Genomic DNA, 20,732 nt, shown 5'->3' with positions numbered 1-20,732 from the left:
TTTTGCCTTTGCATAGCAGATTTGAATACATTTCACGATCCACCTAGCAATACCAGCCTTGGAAATAGGGTTACCTTTGTGATGTGGCACAAAGGTGACAAAAAGCTGCTTAGTCTTTCTAAAATCCTTGGTCCTATCAATGTAATACACTAGGGCCCGTTTAACGTCAAGGGTGTGGAGCATCCGCTCCGCCAGTGACTCAGGATTTTGAAAGAAAACCAGCAACTCAATGGTTTGGTTGATGTGGAACTGAGACACAACCTTGGGCAGAAACTTAGGGTTAGTGCGGAGCACTACCCTGTTGGAATGAATTTGGAAAAAAGGCTCTTGGATTGTGAGGGCTTGCAGTTCACTAACCCTCCGTAGCGATGTAATTGCTACAAGGAAAGCCACTTTCCACGTCAAGAACTGAATCTCGCAGGAATGTAGTGGCTCAAAGGGAGGACCCATCAGTCTTGCAAGAACCACATTGAGGTTCCATTCAGGAGCTGGTGGAGTCCGTGGCGGAATGACTCTTTTGAGGCCTTCCAGAAATTATTTGATGGCAGGCACCTTGAAAAGTGAAAGGTGCTGTCTATTTTGGAGATACGCGGCCATCGCAGACAGGTGAATGCGAATGGAAGTATAGGCCAGATAACACTTGTATAAATGAAACAGGTAACAGATGATGTTCTGAATAGAAGCATCCAGCGGATCAATGTTGTGGTTCGCACAATAGATGACAAACTGCTTCCATTTTGCCGCGTAGCAGGCTCTAGTAGTGGGCTTCCTAGCCTCCCGAATGATGTCAATGCAATTGGGAGGAAGGTTGAGGTAGAGGTAATCAATTGGGGGGAGTGAGAGATAGGATCCTTTCAGACTCCATTGAATTACGTTTCATCAAAAAGGGGAAAGGATCACTTGCCCTGCGAAAAACTCAGGTCTGCAGGTTGGCAACTGGGTGTCTCCCAATAAAATGACCCTCATACACGTGTGTTTTCTCTCTTGTTCGTTTTCGTTAGCGGTATATAAGGTGTCCCCGCATGTATCACACCTGCGTGCATAATCACAGGGTCAAGTCATTTGTGTGCACCCTCCACCAGGAGGTTTCACCTTAAGTTTTAAGGCAGTAGTGATCGTGAAAAAAAAGGGTGATTAGGATAGTGGTTTAAAAAATAGTCCAGATTTCCAAGAGCCAAAAATTTATTAAATTTGGAATCGGGCTATTGTTAAAAAGGGGAAGTTCGTGCAGCTCTGGAATTTGTTATGAATTCAAGCGCACTTAATGGTCTACTAAAATGGTCGACATGTTTCAGCTATAGGCGACAATTTGTCAGACAGCTTTCTTCAGGACCAGGGAGTGAAAGTGATAAAGAATAAGTGAAAGAATAGGTAAATTTTAACCTGATTCTTCAAGTGATGAGAGGTCTCATTGTACCTGTAAATGAAAAACACACACACAAAATACAAACCAAAATGGGAGAATGGGGGAAGGGGGAGAAAAGGAATTGGTGAAGTACAAATATGTACACATTCAAAATCGCTTGATTTCGAATAAAGAAACTGTAAAATGGCAATACTTAGCGCAGAATCACTCATTTCAGGCGTCAACTCATCCATTCTCATGCCTTATCAGCGTGAGGTGATTATGCTATACTGTTCATTAGTGCTCTTAGCTGTGACCGGTAATTGGTATATATAACATTTCTCATGGTGGAATTCACATGCTTGTTTTAGGGCACGTCGTGCTCTTAATATGGTGTAATAGAGTGTCTAAAGTGCTCGTTGTGGCTTACTCGTTATTTTCACTGTGAATACATGGATTTCATAAGTCACGTATATGGTGAGTTATCAAAGCAGAAAAAACACTCTTTTCCTGCTCTTTAAATACTGGCGGGGACGGTGGTCTAGAGTCCGTGGTGGATATCGGATATGGTGTGAGTCCCTATTTAGTTCAAGGGGTAGTGCCTACCTCCTTAATTGTAGCTAGTAGCCTCATCGGGGGAGGGGGATTCTATAAGGACGGTAGCGCTGGGGAGGAGTAAAGAATACGTTAGTACAGACAGGTTTTACTTGCGCTTTTGGTCTCGCGTTTGAGCGGAGTCTTCTTCTTCTACCTTGCGCTTTAGCGTCCTCGTCTGCAGCATGTGCTGTCTCTGCCTCCATCCACCCGGAAATGGTTGGTATTGGAGGGGCGGATGTTTTTAAGCAGTAAAGTATGGAAATGGAAGAAATCTTCACAATGTTGTGAGAAATGTTAAGAGTGTTTCGAAACAGCCAATTTAACTGATTTAATTTCTGTGAGTGGTTTATCAAATTCGTTGGGCATTAGAGAATTTATTAAATCACCAGTGGCCTTTTATGGTTTATTACGGTCAGGGGCAAAACAGAGAGTGATCTGTATATACTCAAGACAGACATTTGCCCGAAAGGAGAGAGAGATGAGGAATGGGGGAGACGAAAAGTCAGCGTGATTTGCTCATTTGTTAAGAGCGAGCCAGGGAACAGAATCATTAAGTCCTAGGGTGTCTGTTTTCAGTCTATGCACCCAGCGTTGTTCTTTCTCGAACAGGATTTTTTGGGGCATTCCTATCGACAGTTTCAAGAGTCTCTAGGAGGCCCCATTGCAGATCTTTGGCTGTATGTCCCAGGTCTATGAAGTGTGATGACATTTTTGTTGTTTTTTTACAATTGACATTACTTCGATGTTCATACATCCGTTGTTTGGCCTTGCGGCAGGTCATGCCAATGTACTTCATCTGGCATGGACATGTAATCATGTATATGACATGACTAGTGTTGCAATTGGTATGTTTCTTTAGTTTCCATGTTAGGTCAGGGAGTAGTTGTAGTTCTTTGGTAGATTTGGTAGTTTCACAAGCTAGACAAGAACCACAGGGATAGTGTCCTGTTATCGGAGATTGTTCCATAATCCTTGGTGTTCTTTTTTCTTTTTTGGAGGTGGTCTTGTATGTACCAATAGATCTTTGAGATTTTTGCTTCTCTTGTTGGCAAAACGGGGTTTTGGCCAGTCAAGGTTGTTTGAAGTAATTATTTTCCAGTTTTTATTAATTATCTTCTTTACCTTGTTTGTGACTGGGCTATAGGTGGTGACGCATGTTGTTCTGTCATCCCGTGGCTTAGGGTGTGTTTCTAGAAGCACTTCTCTTGGCTGATTTTGTGCACGTTTTTTGCAAGAGGAAATTATTTTTCTGGGGTATTCTCGTGCTGTGAGTTTGTCACAGAGGTCATTAGCTTGGTCTTTGTAATCACTTGTGGAACTACAATTTCTCCTAAGACGGAGAAATTGGCTATAAGGGAGGTTCTCCCTTAAAGGTCGGGGGTGGAAACTTTTGAAGGATAGCAAACTGTTCTTGGCTGTAGGCTTGAAAAATGTTTTGGTATGTAAGCTATTGTCCTTCGCAAAGATGGTTATGTCTAGGACACTAGACTAGACTAGAGTGTTTATGGTCGCACCCAGATACTGCCGTATGTGAGCGGGCTGGAGATGGGACTTTGGGTAATTCAGTGAGAACCTCAGATCGTGCAGAAGGTGAATGGTTTGGGACACGTGGTTGGCGCACTGCTGGGCCGACTTCGCTTGAATGAGCCAGTCGTCCAGATAGGGGTAGACGTGGATGTTCTGACGTCTTAGATGCGCCGCCACCGTCGCTAGGCACTTTGTGAAAACCCTGGGTGCCGTGGTGACCCCAAAAGGCAAAACCTTGAACTGGTAGTGCTGGTTTTGGATGGTGAACCTGAGGTATTTTCTGTGTGAAGGATGTAGTGGAATGTGGAAGTACGCATCCTTCAGGTCCAGAGTTACCAGGTAGTCCCCCTGTTGAAGCAGTGGAAGAACCTGCTGCAGTGTGAGCATGTGGAAATGCTCCGACAGGATGTAAAAATTGAGTGGCCTGAGGTCTAGGATGTGCCTGAGGGATCCGTCCTTCTTTGGATTCAGAAAGTACAGGGAGTAAACTCCCGCACCTCTTTCCTGCAAGGGCACGAGCTCTATTGCCCCTTTTTGCAGCATGACGCTGACTTCTTGCTGCAATAAGTGCAAGTGCTCGCCGGACATAGGACGGTGTTTTGGGGGTATGTTGGGTGGAGTGGATGTGAGCTCCAGGTGGAGAAGTGTGGCTCAGGGGTTAGAGGCAGCAGACCCGGAAGCTGAGATCGGCCCTGGACCAGGGTTCAATTCCCCGCCTCGGCGGGTCTTGGGCTAAAAATTCCACAGACTCGATAATTCTCGCTCTGGTGCCTTTTCGACTCACGGGCTCACACTCTGCGACTCTGGGCAATAGCTTGCTTAATCTCCACAACGGCCCCTCGCGGCGGGATGCCTGGCTTTCACCTTGTGGATACCCTGCCGGGGTTATCTCACAGGTGAATACCAGGACGGGTTCCCTAAGCAAGCGCCGGGACACCCACTGCGGGTAGCTGTGCGCTATATAAGCTCAAATACATTTACATTTACAATAACCGTATTGGATAAGTGTTCTGACCCACCTGTCCGTGGTGATGGACTTCTACATGGGCAGGAACTGCTGGAGTCTCCCCCCGACCGGTGTTGCGTGGTCGGGGGGCAGTGACAAGGCGTCACTGTTTGTTGGCTATGGAGGACCTGGAGCTGTTGTTTCCACGTCCTCTGCCCTTGACGTTGTTGCCACGGTATCCACCCCGACCTTTGTTGGTATAAGAAGTTTGGGTGTTGCTTTTGTAGAATTGCGTTGACTGTGAAAGTTGACCCCTTGAGGTGCCTCTAGTATTGGAGCGACGAAAGGACCCACCCCGAAACTGCTGGGATTGCAAGGCACCCATAGACTTTGCAGTGTCGGTGTCCTTTTTCATCTTCTCGAGGGTGGTATCAACCTCGGGGTCAAACAGGTGGTCTGGGTTGACCGTTTGGTTCAAGATGGTAGTTTGAATGTCCGGCTTGAACCCAGATATTCTCAGCCATGCATGTCTACGAAGCATAACACTAGTGTTAATTGCGCGCGCGGCGGTGTCAGCCACGTCCAGAGCGCACTTAATGGAAGCATTGGAGATAAGCTTCCCCTCTTGTATCAACATCTCTGCCGCTTCTTTATATTGATCGGGTAAGTGCTGTAAAAGGGTCTCTAGAGTATCATAGTGTGCCCTGTCATAACGCGCTAATAGCGCCTGTGAGTTGGATATGCGCCATATGTTGGCTGCCTGCGCCGCCACCCTCTTTCCAGAAGCCTCAAAGACTTTTGATTCCTTGTCTGGGGGAGGAGCATCACCCGTAGTCTGTGAGTTGGCTCATTTGCGTGCATTGGAGACAACCAGGGAATCCAGGGGCAACTGCCCTTTAATATAAGTAGGATCAGTGGGCGCTGCCTTGTACTTCTTGTCGATTCGTGGGTTGATGACCCTCGCCCGGGTGGGCTCTTTGAACACCTCAGCCGCATGTTTCAACACCCCTTTCAGCATCGGCAGAGTTTTTACAGTCTTTTCAGAGACCGAAAAGGTGTCAAAGAGAAAGTCGACGTCCACTGGGTCAGCATGGAGCTAGACGTCGCGATTGGCTGCTGCCCTCTCGATGAGGGCATTGAAAGCCGCAGAGTCCTCTGTGGGGGAAGTCTTGGCTGAGAAAAGCTGAGGCTTCTGCCCTGAATGCGGGTCCCCAGGATCGCCACCTGCAGACCATGGTTCAGTTACATCCTCTGGGTCTGTGTAGACGGGATAGCTATACTCATCCTCGTCGTCGCCGTCACCTGCCTCGACATGGGAATGAGTGGGTGAAAGTTCGGGAGCCTGTGGTGAAACGGGCTCCATAAAGGCAGAGGCACCGGCAGAGTCCATCTGTCTCTTGAGTGGAATCTTGTAAGGCTCCAATTGTGGTTCAGGGGTGATCTTTCTCTTGAGGAGGGAGAGCCTGCCCGTGTCGGCGTCGATGAAAATCTCCTGACGCTCCTCTTCTGTTAGTTGTAGTTGCCGTGGGCCCGGGACCACCAACGACGGCTTTGGCGTCGAAGACACCTTCACGGGCACTACTCCGGTCCCTGATTTTGCTGCGAAAGCCTTCGGCACCGTCTTAGGCGGCAAGGTGAAAAGTATCGGCGTCGGCGCCTTCGCCGGTTTCTCTAGAGGCTTGGGCGGCACAGGGTCCTTTGGCTCGACTGCTGCAGCCCCCTCCCTAATACGTTGAAGGGACTCCGTAACCTTTTTAGTGAACGAGGCGGAGGGACGCACCGGCTCGAGAGAGTCTTTTGCAGCTGGTTTTGGGGTGGCGACTGACGATGCGCTCTTCGGAGTCGACGCGCTTGGCGTTGCCCCCTTGGCTTTGTCGAGTGGAAGCGAGGCAGAGAGGGACTTGGGGTCGTCCTGCCGCTTCTTTGGGTCGAGAGTGGACTTCTTATGGTCGTCGACCTGCTGCTTGTGATCGAGTCGACCCTTACTGGCGTCGACCGTCTTCGGCGCTGATGCAGCTGCGTCGGTCCCCTAAACCTTTGGCTTCGATGCAGTAGCCTTTGGGTCGGCCATTTTGGCGTGGCTCTTCAGTTCGACGGCCATTTTAGATTTCGTCGGCGCCGAGGCCTCCGAAGTCTTCGATCCGACCAGCGGGATCCGCGCTTTCGGTTTCGAGACGTCTGGCGTCGAGACCGTGGGTTTCACTTTCTGTTTTGGCTGCACCGGGAGTGATGCTGTATCAATGTCCGTGGCCGGGCCGGAAGGCGGAACCGTGGGACGTTCATCAAGGTTTTGGGTAAGGCCCGAAGGCGATCCCTCGACCTGGGCCTCATAATGGCGGATGGCCCCAGAGTCAGTCTGAGGAAGCTCCTCGTCCGAGCTATCCTCTACGGTGGCAAGGGCCCCGTCGTCGTCCCCTACCTCCTCGACTACTTCATCGAAATCCTCGTCCTCCGCGTCGTAGTCGTCCTCGACCTCCGACGCTGGGTTAGATTCAGTGATCTCCTGGATAGCGTCGTCCCCGACATCCTCAGCTTCGAAGATGTCCGTAGGAGGTGGTGCAGATCGCTGGGCCTCCAGGCGCGCAGCTCGGCGGAGCTTGAGTGTCTTTTTGGACCGGAACTTGGAACAGGCCATACACTTGGCCTCGTCGTGGTCCGGCGACAAGCACTTGTTGCACACCGGGTGTACATCGATATGCGGGTATTTCGAGGCACACACCGGGCACCGTTTAAATGGACTTCGTTCCATAATGGAAGAGGTTGGAGCGTCGAGTAGGCCCGTCCGTGCCGAAAGCACGGGGAAGGACAATGTTGGTTCGGAGCTGAGGAAATTACGAACCCGAACGAGAGACAATACCGACGCAAGTCCTAAAGACCTTTTGGGCTCAAGCAAAGTAAAGTTAACAACTATCGATTCCGACAGAGGGAACCGAACACATCCGAACCCAATGGCTGAAAAAAACAATCTGGGGATGGAGTCGATGCCCATGCGCACTGTGGTCCAGGGGAGGAGCCACCTATCTCGTGATACTTCGAAGACTCTTCCAGGACAACAATGTGCAATCATCCGGACCCAACACTAGGCGGCGATCTATGCACAGATATGAATTCAGCAGCCCACATGCCTCGAACACACATTTTATCAGCCACTTGTTAAATGTAAGAAGATTCATACCAGACGATTAAAAGCCCTTTCGTACGTTTGTTTTGGGTGAGACTGTATTTTAAGGCAAACATAGCATAAAGCAATTTGGCTAGTTGCATTGACGTAGGCAGTAAAGTTAGCTGACGCTATTAAGACGCTTGCTAAAGCCTAGTTACTTTACTTTGATACTTGTAAAGTAAACACTAGTGTCCGTAAAAAGAAAAGTCAACAAGGCCAACATGTGGTAACGCTTACTAGATTAAAAGCAAACATGGAGGCAGCCTTTGAAGTCACTTCACGAGTTTTACCAGAGCTGTTAAATAATAAAACAGGAAATACATTAACGTGTCACACCTGATAGTACAACCTATTTACAATCTTGCTTGTAAGATAACGTAGTAAATGAAAGAAAGCAGAACAAATGTACCTGAAATAGCAAATGCTTAAGTTTGCAGTTGCGCCAGCTTGCAAAAGCCTTTAAAGTTTAAACTGTCCAAATTCTTAGTAAAGTTGCTTTTGTTGCAAACGTACTTAGTAAAGTTGCTTTTTGTTGCAAACGTACTGCCAAACAAGTGTTTAGGTTCAAAAATAGGAAAAAAGTAACCAGAGTCGTAGTAAAACGGCTTCAGATACAGTGCCTTTGGCAAGATAAGGGGATGCACGTAGACAAGGCGCATCTGTAGTTTGAGAAGGAAAGGGGTGTTTATGTACTGGCACGTGTTGGTATATGAGAAGCAGAAGTTGAATCTGTCATACTGTAAACTAATGTTAACATTATTGCTTAGGCAATGTCTCTAATATCATGCAATTATAATATGCGGGCAGAGTATGCTTGCCCTCATCCCCGTTCTGCTTTCCGCTGCACTTTCCTATATTGTGCATCTTACGTTGAGTTTGTGCTATGGGCACATATGCAGGCCCAGTGTGTTTGCCTTCACCTCTGCTCTGCTTCTCGCTGCAGTTCTGTCGTGTGCATTTTACTTTACGTTTGTTGTATGGGTTCTGCTTTTTGCTGCACTTTACATTATTGTGCATCTGATGTTGAGTTTGTGCTATGAGCATGTTGTGTGCATTTTACTTTACGTTTGTTCTATGGGCATAAGCGTACTGTGCTCGCCCTCACCCCTGCTTTACGTCTTGCTGCAGCTTCTTGCTTGCCCCGTGCATTTGACTTCACATTTGTCTTTTACTTTAAAATTTGTTATATGTGCATATATGCATGACACTCTACTTCTGTCACCTGTACTCGGTCTCTCGAGTTAGCTCTTGGTCTTATGGATATGATCTTACGCTTGTGTTATGGGTACTGCCCAGTGTGCCCAATATGCACGCCCTCACCGCTGCTCTGCTTTTTGTTGCAGCTCTCTGTGCTGTGTGAGTGGGATGGGTGGAGGGTGGAGGGGGGTGTGCGTGCATGGCTGTGGGTGTGCACGTGAGCTGCTGAATGAGTTGGATGGGCAAGATGTAAGGGGGGACTGCATGCGTAGCTGTGTGTGTGTGCACGTGAGCTTGTGACTGGGGTGGGGGGGCGTGGGTGTGTGCGCGCATGAGCGGGATGCATTACTCCCTTACGAGAGTTGTCAAATATCTTTAATAAAGTTATTTCCCGTTGCAAACGGGCTGTTGTATACGTTATAAGGTGCAAGTTTTATAAAAAAGCAGATCTAATGGCAGTAAGACTGCTTCAGAAGGCGTTTTGTGAAGGAGCTGTTTTGTGAAGCTTTTACTATTCGCACTGTAGCTTAAAGCATGAAATAAATAAACGTGCATGGCGCCATGTTGCATCAAAAACACGTTGTTTAAAAGCAGCATAGGAAGTCCTTTGTTGAGGCTTCCAACACTCACACTGCTAATGTTTGTAAAAATAGCTCTTATTGGCTGTTTAGTTGGAGGCAGGACTATGCATGCGAAGTATCAACACACGTAAAGGCATTTTAAATTATATGAGAAGCAGAAGTTGAATCTGTCGTACTGTAAACCAAAAGCGCGCACACACGCTGAAATCTTAAATGGCCCTGCGCGACCGCCTAGCAGCATGTGAGACAGAAGATGTGCACGGTGCCGGGCTGGGCATGCGTGCCCACTAAGTGAAATCGCCGAGGGCCTGCGCGTGCACATCCCGTCTCACATTCCCGGCAAGCCGACAACAATAAGTGCAGCGCTTTGCGCTGCTAACACCAGCGAGACCTAAAAAGTGACTGAGGTACGTGTTCTAACCGTATCTGCGCTTACTGGCGTGGAAAAAGAAAGAACTGACGTCAGCACGCCTGCGTAGCGCCCAAGTAGTCTCCGTGACGTCATCTCGGCGCATGCGACGCCAGCGATGGAGTCGGAGCCACATAACGCCACCTACTAACATGCAGGGGTGCTGCTAGCAAAAACTTTCCGGTTCCAGTCTGACGCCTGGGGACATTCTAAGATAAGGAATCTATCAAAAATGTGTCTCTTTCAGATATATATATATACATATATCATATATATTTTTTATAATTTCCGGGGTCCCCGCACATAGGCGGGAATATTCGTGCTTAGGACTATTGATGAGGATCTCCTGGAAGAATACGGAGGCTACACTGTGGGCTAACAGTTAGTGTCAGAGTAAAAACTGCCTTTGTTCGCATCCATATGGAAGGTGGAATAATCTACAAACACTTAAAACTAGAAGAGATTTCATGCCACAAAAACATAATTTACAACTAAAGCATTATCGAGTTTGGAGCCCATTGTTAGCCCATGATGTGAAATACCCACATATGAAAACTAAAACAGTGCAGGTACCAGGCCTTTATTGAGAGGTATACAAGATGGTGAAAACATTTAACTAAACATTTTCAATCTGCTACATTATTGTAGAACATTGGTGGGGATAGAGAAGCCAGCCATGAATGAGTTTTTTGATTCTCATCCAAATAACTATGCAAGCATTGTTTTGGGAATTTTGTAAGACCATGCTATGGCATGTGTCACAAATGCAGTATTAGGTCATCATGCACATAATGAACTGATTAGTTAACAGAGGCCTACATCTGTTAAAACAACTCAGTCGTTTATGTTATGTTATGTTATATAGGGATTTGTATCGCGCTCAAATACTCTAGAGTGTCCTGGCGCGTGCGCGGACTGTGGGAGAGCGGGCAGCAAATAGCATAACCATTTTGAAGAGATAAGCTTTTAGAGTTTTTTTAAAACAACCGAAGTTCTGTGTATGCTGTAACTCCACAGGAAGGGCGTTCGAGGCAGCGGCTGCTTACACAGAAATTGACAGGCCACCTAACCGCTCCCTACGAAACCATATAGGAGTACCTCAGATTTATCCTCATTGCACTTACGTTGGGCATGTGCAAGCCAGCGGAAAACAGATGAAAGGCAGGTCTGATCGATCTTAGTATTCAGATCAGAGTCCCTCCAAGTAAATAGCAGCTGGGTGTCATCCGAGTAGGCTATCATTTTTGCACCCAGTTCTTCCGCTAAAAAATTAGGGGGGTCAGATAAATGTTAAAAAGCAGAGGGCTTAACGAGTTTCCTCACAAAGGATGAATGGGGGGGCACCCAGACCTGCTGAATACGGTTGTCTAAAAACAATTTAATCCATTCCAGAGCAGAGCCAGTATTGTCAATAGATGAAAGCCAGGCAAGAAGAAGTTGATGGGGCACCGTATCGAAGGCGGCTTTTAGCAATAGGTCTTGTAAAGATTTTCATTTCTGGTACCTTCAATGGCCCCAGGGACCGCAGGGACACAAAAGATTAAGGATGCCTATACTTGTGAAAGCCCAGCTGTCCAGGATTGCCTACTCGTCGCTGGATGTCGTAGTGCCTGTTGGGAGACTAAGTCCTGAGTTTACAAAGTGTCCACAAGATCTGTGTTCTTGGACTCTGGTCCTACTACAAGAAAGACACTCACCTGTGGACAACTGCTGAAGACTGCTGTAACTGGAGACCAGTCAAACAATGGTAACTGAACCTGTACTTAACTCCACTGGGGCATCTTAAAAGATACAGTCCTGAGGCCAGAGAGAACTCCTAAAGTTCATGGACCCTGGCAAGGCCCCATGAATACTCCTGCACCTCTTTCAGAGTTTCAGCAATCCCAGCAACTTCGCAGAATCCTGCATCAGAACTGGAATCCTGGATAAAACTTCGGGGAGGACCTGGAGTCTGCTTGACTGGACAGATAACTGTCTCCCTAGACATAAGGGGTCCCTATGACTGGCTCCAGGCCTGCTGTGGCAAGTCCGAGAGAGGATTAGTAGTCATACTAGCCCACTGGCTCAGGAACAATGGCATCAATTACAAAGATTTATTGGAACTTGAAAGAATTTACTTATATTTTAAAAATTATATCTAGGTTCCCTTTGATATATTTGCCATTCTGGTTTCCAAATTAACATAAAAATAGTTTGCATTTTTATAAATTGGTGTTGGATTTTTATTGTGTCATGTTTCTTACTTACCTATTTTGGTACTTCGAAATGCTTTACATTTGTTCCTGTGACTAAGCCTAACTGCTCTGTGCCACAGCTATCCAGGACTGAGCTAAGAGTTAACTTAAGAAACTAACCTAACTAGACCCGATAAAGATTGTGACCTTATTTTCTGGTGAGGTCTCACAACCACTTTGCATAATAATCCACTTACCTACAGCATTATATTACAAATATGTACATCAGGTAAATGGGAACAACTTTGGTGACACCCACATATCCCAGTTCACCCCTAGTGATTGTGGAACCCCGTAATCGCAATTCCTCTCTCCACCTATACCAGATGGAGCATCACACTACAAGTAGGTGTCATTAATAAGGCAGGCCTACTGGCTTTGTCAAGGGGTCAACATCGACATATAAAAGGAAAACCTACGGGCCTCATCAGGGTGCCACATTAATATATAGAACAGACATGTTGGCTTTGTCAGGCGGTCACACATTATTACCAAAAAACAAATGATATACATCAGCAATATAACTCCAAGATAGCTCCATTAAAATCAATGAGAACATTAATGATATGAAAATGTAGTAAATGTAAATATATGCATTGCAACATTCATCAACAAAATGAATAAAGCATTTGTATTCAAAGCAACCATAAGAATATCAGAGTCCTATTTACTCTCTCCAGACCACATACGCATTTATAGGACCATCCACAAAGGGTCCCTATACTCCTGGTCCCAAGAACAAAAGTTCAAGTTCCAAGAGAGATTAAAACCACCACAAGCATCTCCCCAGTGTCATGAATTTGAGATTCCAGGACACTTAGGGTTAGGTTTTCTTAAATGATTCCTGGTGGGTTGTTGCACCTCCTGCAGCGCCCCCACCCCATAACACCTGCACAAAATGTTAGTGATGGCCTATACTCAAATAGGCCCTTAAACAGCTTTATAGGTTGCTCCATCAGCTAGGAATATCTAAGTAGAGGGTTCCCTAGGTAAGCTAGAGGCCTCGCGCTGCATTTCTTGTTTATCCTTGCTTTTATATGGGTACCCCTGACATTACCAGTGGAACACACAACTGTAGAGCCTCGTTGGGGCCACAGGAGGAAACCCCAGGGCCTCAAAGACCCCAGTTGGATACCTGTATTTGTGCACCTCTGGTGCAGTGCATAGGAGCCAGCATCTTTATTTCTGCCCCTGCCACACGGAAGCATCTCCTCTTGTGCTCCCACCGCAGGAGCAACTCTGTCTACTGCTGAGGTGGCAGTGGGAGCAGCTTTGAGGTGCTCGTCAACATACCCAGTGCTACCGTTCGTGCCTATGGAGATGGGGGGGTCCCCGAGACAGGTAAATGATTCATGCGCTGCGGCGTCTTTGTTTTTTGTGTGTCTATCCTTCGGCAAGATGCCAGAGGTGTGGGCTTCCTCCTTCGTTCAGTTGGGCGGGGCTGGCCCAGCCAGAGTGTTTTGTGACAAGCTAACTATCAGATGCACATCTTCGGTCCCACTCCCTATCTTTCCAGGAACAGAGCCAATCAAGAATGGTTTCTTTTGTGTGGGGAGCACTTCGCTCCCTCTGCTATGGAACAAAGTGATTAATTTGGCCCAGTAGAGTTGTCAAAGGCCTGGAATCTGATTAGGAGGTGAGCCAGAGAAATATGCAAGTCTTGAAGTCCTGTAAAATGTTGATTTAGGGTGTTGGGAAGTGCAGATTCAAACGCCATGTTTTACCCCAGTTTGACACCTTGCTGGACTGTGCAGGTCTACTTAAAGCTAAATTGAACTTTAAGGGTAGATTTTGTCTATATGTACAATACAGTGAAAGCCCTACACATTTTCCAGTAAGCCCTACTGACCCAACTATGAATGCTGACTATTATAAGGTCTACCACCAAGTCAGACGCAATCCCTGCAGACCCCCTTTTACACCAGGTTACGTATGCACAATTACCAGGTTGAGCACAATGGCTGTCTCACACGTGGAGCCAACACATGCGTGTGTGTGCACATGTTCATGCGTAAGTAGTTCAGGGGACCTTACACGAGCTGCAGAAGGGCTCATCTTAAACGGAAGACACTGGCTGTAAATACACTCAGTTCAATTACTGTGTATTTACCATGAGTGATCTCAGGTAGCGAGACTCCCACACAGAAAAAGTCCTAAAACCAGGTAGTCACACGTGAAAAATCCCAAATACCAGTCACCGAACACACTAACTGCAGGCTCTGGAACGTTTTTAGCATTTTCATATGCCACCAAGTCAAGATGATCCTCTAGCTCTGATTGTATCCGTCTACAGTCCTTAGCTCATTGTTAGAATCTTGATCAGTCAACTGGCTTAAATATGAAGATTACTGCAAATGATAGTCAGGGTGCCTATCGTGAAAATCTGGTAGCAATCCATAGTTTACAGAAACAGCAAAAAAGATATAGGGAAACATGAAACCACTATCCTGCCAAACTCCCCTCTGCAATACTCACCAAATGTAAGTAGAAAGCCATAGAGCATGCTCAGAACCCACGAATACCAGCTCTTGTGCTCCACGTAAAGCAGGCTGTACACTGCATAGCAGCCAAGTAGTGGATAGAGGATCCAGGAAAGGTAGCGAAATGCCATCTGAGGACGAGCCAAGAGAGAAAGAATTAAGTTGCATGTGCATTAAAGAACAACTTCGGTAACACATTATCTGGTAGAGACAATATTTAGCTGCATATTCCTTACCTTTATATTTCCCGGGCATCACACTGTATCCAGAAACCTTTGCGTGAGCAGTACCCCTGCTGAAGTGGCTTAGTTTGGTTTCGTGTGGCAGGACCAGATGCAAAATCTCAGTCACCTATATAGGCGCCACCCAGGCACGTGGACATCAGTTACTTTTCACGCTTTCGAGGCCCGAAGTGCAGAGCTTGGAAGTGAACTGACTAGTTTGTGTCCGAACTAGGACCCTGACAAGGGAGCAACCCTAGCCCTATATACGAGTCCCCAGAGCTGGAAGGCATGGGTTGGTCTGTAAGAAATCTGCAGCTATTTTCTCTACCAGATACTGCGTACCCGAAGATAAGTAATTTGTTCATCTGATAGAGACTTCTAGGTGCAGATTCCTTACCTTTGAATAGATACTGAAGCCAAAGCACCCAGGAAGTGGGACGCGGACAAACTGACTAAACTAAGAAGTCATGGAGGACCGAACAGGCGCAATGCCCGTCCATGTGGACCAGACTTCCCAGGTAGTAGTGCTCGTCATACGTGGGCAGGGACGCCCACATTGCTGCCTGGCAGATATCCAGGACTGGAACACCACCAGCCAATGCCGTGGTTGTTGCTTTTTGACTGGTGGAATGCGCCCAGATGCCCTCAGGAGGCTGATTTTTAGCCAGGACGAAGCAGATCTTACTACAGAGAATGGCCCAGTAGGAAATGGTTTGTTTCTGAACTGCCCGACCTTTTTTAGCTCCTACTTAACCCCCGAAGAGTTGGTCATCCACCCAGAATGGTTTTGTGCGGTAATGGTTGAACAACGCTCTTTTTGGGTTCAGACGGTGGAGTCATTCCTCCTCTTTAGAAGGATGTACAGGAGCTTAAAAGATGACCAGTCTAACAGATTATCCCAAATGGAATGGGGACACCAATTTAGGCAGGAAAAGAACCTGGGTGTGAAGCACTGCCTTATCCAGAAATACCATAAGATACAGAAGGTTTGGATAATAAAGCCTGCAGCTCACTAACCCTCCTGGCTAATGTTATCGCTACTAGAAAGCAGTCTTGATGGTAAGAAACGGGAGGGGACAATTGTGAAGCAGCTCAAAGGGAGCACATATGATATAGGTGAGAACCAGATTCAAATCCCACTGAAACACTGAAGGGCGAAGAGGGAAACATAAGTACAAGTCCTTTCAGGAACCTATTTACAATAGGGGACTTAACAAAGAGTTGGTCAGGAGGGTGCAAGAAAGTGGACAGGGTAGAACGATAACCCTTGAGAGTACCCAAAGCGGAGCCTTGCTGGGCAAGGGTGAGAATAAAGAGAAGAATATCAGAAAGAGGCAGAAGGAGGGTCAATAGACTTTTCTGTACAAAATTCTTCATATGTTTGCCAACAGGAGGCATATACTGTTTTGGTGGAGGGCTGCCTGCCCGCCACGATAACTTTGCAATATCAACTATCGCTGCTCAATCTCCACAGAAGGAGGCAGAGCGCTGGCCGGTTTGGGTAGAGGACCCTGCCTTGCTGCGGACATAAGATCCTCCTGAAATGCAAGCTTGCTTGAAGGATCGATGCTCATTTTCAGAAGCTCGGGATACCAAACTCTTTGTGCACAGTCTGGAGCCACAAGAATGACTTGAGCCCGTTCAATCCAGATCTAATTTATAACTCTGCTCAGAAGAGGCATGGGGTAAAGTCGTACAGGAGGCCTGAACTCCACTCATTACAAAGTGTCACCGAGCGATAGTCGCTTTGGAAATTCCAACGCGCAGAACTGCTGACATTGCATGTTCTCTTCGGAGGCGAAACAGATCTAACCAAGGCTCTCCCCACTGCTGAAAGAGACCTTCTGCCACCTCTGTGTGGAGATGCCACTCGTGATCTAGGCATCGATGGCTGAGTTTGTCAGATCTGGCATTCAGAGAACCTGTCAGGTGTTGAACCACCAGGGTTATGCCCTCATGTTCCAGCCATGTCCAGAGATGCAGGGCCTCTGATGCTACACCCAGTGGAACTTCAGGTCCCACTGCAGAGCACTCATACGCCAACTGGCATGGTTTACCAATAGGATGCAGGAAGCCATGAGGCCCAGCAGCCCCAGTTATTCTCACCAAAATCCAGGCTGAAACATTGGTATCATGACCTGAATATCCTGGACTAGCTGTCCGAGAGGATAAGCCCTAAACTGCACTGCGTCCAGAACAGCTCTGATGAAAGGGAGCCTCTGAGAAGGAGTCATGTGTGACTGACACGTTTATAGTGAGCCCCTGCAAATGCAGGAGGTCTGCTATAGTCTGGAGGAGGGAAACAGTCTGAGGTGAGGCTGCCTTTAAAAGCCAGTCATCAAGGTGGTAGGGGGGTGTTGGGGAGGGGGGGGCGGGGCGAAATCGTACTGAAACCTCCACCTCTGCAGATGAGCGCAACCAACTCCATCACCTTGGCTAACATTCGAGGGAGGTTGGTATGGAGAAAGGGAAATACAGTGAACCGCTGCAAGTGCTCGTAGCTTATCTTGATTCGCAGATAACGCCTGTGGGCAGGCAGGATGGGGATGTGAAAATACGCATCCTGCAAGTCCAACGCTACCAGCAGGTCTCCTTGGTCTAGAGCAGACAAAGTGAGCAGTCAAAGTGAATCTCTCCTTTTTGGAGGAGAGGCTGATGGTTCAGAGGCCTAGAATAGGATGTAGACCTCTGCTCTTTTTGGGTATCAGAAAGTAGCGAGAATAACAACCACTGCCTACTTCTGAAATTGGAACCCTTTTTATAGACCACTTGGCCATGACAGCTGTAACTTTCTATCAGAGCAAGATAAGATAATCCTCCGCCAGCAGTTCGTGAGATGACCGTAAAAGGGGAAGGAAAGATTGGAAAGGGAAGGAGTAACTCATCCGAATGATCTGCAACACCCATTTGTCCGATGTTATGGACTGCCAGTGAAGATGATGTTGGATTCTCCCTCCAACTGAGCTCCTATGGGGTTGCAGAATCAAACTAGGAAGGCTTTGATGCTGCAGCTGCTGAGACATTGGTAACTGATGACTTCTGGCTACCATTCCCACGTGAATAGAATGCACTGTGTCCACATCCTCGCACAACTTGGGAAGCTTTTGCTAAACGGTGGCTGGGGTAAGGCTGCTTGATAGCCCCTTTGATAACCACAAAAGGGGCGAATGGCAGACTGGGGGCGAGGTGTTACTGAGAGGCCCAAGGACCCAAGTAGGCTGAGAGTAGGTGAAGCACTCCAGCGGAGAGTCAGCCTTCTATCTGAAGAGAAGAGTCCCATCGCAGGGCATGTCCATGAGGTTGGCCTGGACATCCATCGAAAAGCCAGATGTTCTCAGCCAGGTGTTGAGCAGCAAGGCCATCATAGATGAAACTGCTGGGATCAGCGAGTCAGTCATATCCAGTCCAAACCTAAAGGTGAACTTTGCTGCACCTCTCCCATCTTTCACTGCATGGGAGGGGATGGCTCGGGCCTCTTCCTGTACCTGCAGCAGCACTTGCACAACAGTTTCCCATAGGGTTTTGGAAAAACAGCTCAAATTGGATGCTGTGCTCACTGATCGCAATAACAGGCTGGCAGAAGAAAACCTCTTCTTCCCAAGTGTGTCCAGACTCTTGGATTCCCTGTCCAGGAGAATGGCTGACAACACTAGTATTACCTGGAGCAGGGCGATGGCAGTGGGCAATTGTCCTGTTCACAGGAGCCCCTGTGCTAGGTTTGGACCAAGTTCCTGGAAGGACATCAGTCAGTGCTTCGTTAAAGGGCAATAGGGGTTCAGATGAGGAAGCCCCAGGGGGAAGTACATTGGTCAATACATTAGTCTTGACCGTCACAGAGGGATGTTAAAGGTAAAGGACCTCTGCTGCCCTCTTCACCACCTTTGTATAAAACGCTCCCTCCTCCATAGCCACAGTAAGTAGAGAAAGCATTCCCGTATCTGAAGAGGTGTCCAGTCGACTGGCCTCTGCTAGTTCCTCATACCAGTCCAAATTCTCACCAGGGGTGTATAACTGGTCTTCTAAAGGGTCCAGTGACCCCTCCCACTCTTCACCCATGACTGTATGCTGCTCAAAACGCTCAGGCAACGTCTTTGAGCCACTGGGCTCTGTAAGCGCCGGATTCGGGAATCAGAGTCGTCTGGAATAAGATGGGGCTGGCGCTGCCGATGGGCGCCGGGAGCATTGGGACCGGCACTGATCTGGAATCAAATCTTTGAGACCCCATCGGAACAGTCGTCGCAGAACCTGATGGGGCCCCCTCAGACCCCACAGGGCCCGAACGCGCATCTGAGGGGTCAGTCCACTCAGCGCATAGCTTAATAAAACTCTTATTTGAGCAGGGTTTGCTCCGGCTCAGGAAAAGTGGGGAGGTGCGGAGTCGGACCTGGGAACAGCTCTGCAGAACCATGCCTGGAACATCAATGTTACCCACTCATCTCGTTAATCCTCGAGGAACGAGATGAAGTCAAAGTCCGTCTAGACTACTACTACTAATTTTTGTGGTTCTTCCTAGAGTGTCCAGAGGACCTCGACTGTGTGACAAAGACGACTTGGGGTTCCTGGAGCGGTCATGTGACCTTTTCCTTGATCAAGACCGAGAACTCCTAGGAGTCGCTCTAGATAGTCGCTCTAGATGGCATCAACTGCGCGGCCACAAACAGCTTTAGGAACAGGTCTCAACTTGGCGTACGAGTTACTTACCTTCGGTAACGATGTATCTGGTAGAGACGATTCTAGCCGCAGATTCCTTAACGTAGAATTATGCCCAAAACGTGAGACTGATACAGATTTTTTTTTTGCCACAGCAACCCCGCACGCCGGGGGGACAGCATCACGCGACTCCGCCCTGGCGTAGTCCGGGTACGTGACATCAGCGAGGTCACATAACTCCCACGCCAGTGCGCCGTCAGTTTTCTTCGGAGAACTTTTCCGCGCCACAACGCGGAGCCATCAGACAAAACTGTGGGAGTATGGGAACAGTTTGCGAAAGAGCAGAAAAAGGGATGGTGATGAACACCACAAGGAGCAGTGCCAAACACTGCAGTACCCAAAGGCAGGGGAAAAAAAAAGTAAAGAACAGAGCACAGCCCTGAGCAACAACCCTGCCAGTACAGAAATAGACCCCCCCCCCCCCCCCTGGAGGAAAGGAATATATGTAAAATGTCATAACATGCAGCAGGACTACAACTCCAAGCAATAACAATGAAGGGGAACCAGTCCAGGACAAACAAGGAACTACAAACCTCCAAGACAGCCCCATCACAGAGTGTGGCAACCCCCATAAGGAACAAGGGGCAGAGGCACAGCCAAAATACCCCAACCCAGAGGATAGCAGAGGGGCCACAACCCTTAATAATCAAGGGGAGAGGGAGGGGAGGGGGCGGGGTTGAAGGTAGGCCCCAACCTGGAGCAACCAGAGCATAAGGACACTGAAGTACCTATAAACCCATCCTCCAATGTGCGAAAAGGAACAAATAAACAGGACGAACATCCTGTGCGAAAGAATGCACTTACAGAAGACATAGCCACCCACAGGGAGGCTAATGCAGAAGACCAAGCCAAAGGTCCTTGCAGAACAGGGAGGAAGGGCGGGCCGTAATGGAATCTGCAGCTAGAATCGTCGTCTACCAGATACATCGTTACAAAGGTAAGTAACTCGTACATCTGAAAGAGACTACTAGCTGCAGATTCTTTAACGTAGAATAAATACCCTAGCCATTCCCTTGGGGAAGGAGGGTCTGCGAGAGGATCCCACCAGCCTGGACATAACAGAGGGTCCCACAGGGGATGAATCCGACGGACAGAACGAGGAGCTCTGTGCCCCAGGCAAGGGGAACCCCTACAGTCAGAAGACCACCAACCCCAAGGGGGATTCCAGAAGAAAAAAGAAGAGGCAGCCTGTTCACACTCAGCAGAGGAAACAAGGGCAAGGCGAAAAAAGGCGGAAGCACCCTACGCCCATACAAGGCAGCAGAACTTCCCTCCAAGGCAAGGAAGAGGAGCACTGAGGAAAAAGATTAACCTAGAGA

General features: G+C 47.8%; 1 protein-coding gene across 1 annotated transcript in view; it reads right to left on the bottom strand.

The window, feature by feature from the left end:
• CLPTM1 (CLPTM1 regulator of GABA type A receptor forward trafficking) overlaps nt 1-20,732 on the bottom strand; it is a 405,433-nt gene that overhangs the window by 50,660 nt on the left and 334,041 nt on the right. Inside the window, exon 12 of the mRNA XM_086938446.1 lies at nt 14,475-14,610. Coding sequence (XP_086794572.1) covers nt 14,475-14,610 — 136 coding nt within the window. The remainder of the gene's footprint in view (nt 1-14,474; nt 14,611-20,732) is intronic.

Source organism: Lissotriton vulgaris, chromosome 9 (genome assembly GCF_964263255.1).
Source record: "Lissotriton vulgaris chromosome 9, aLisVul1.2, whole genome shotgun sequence".
Classification (NCBI taxonomy): domain Eukaryota; kingdom Metazoa; phylum Chordata; class Amphibia; order Caudata; family Salamandridae; genus Lissotriton; species Lissotriton vulgaris.
This window is presented reverse-complemented; position numbering and strand designations above follow the sequence as displayed.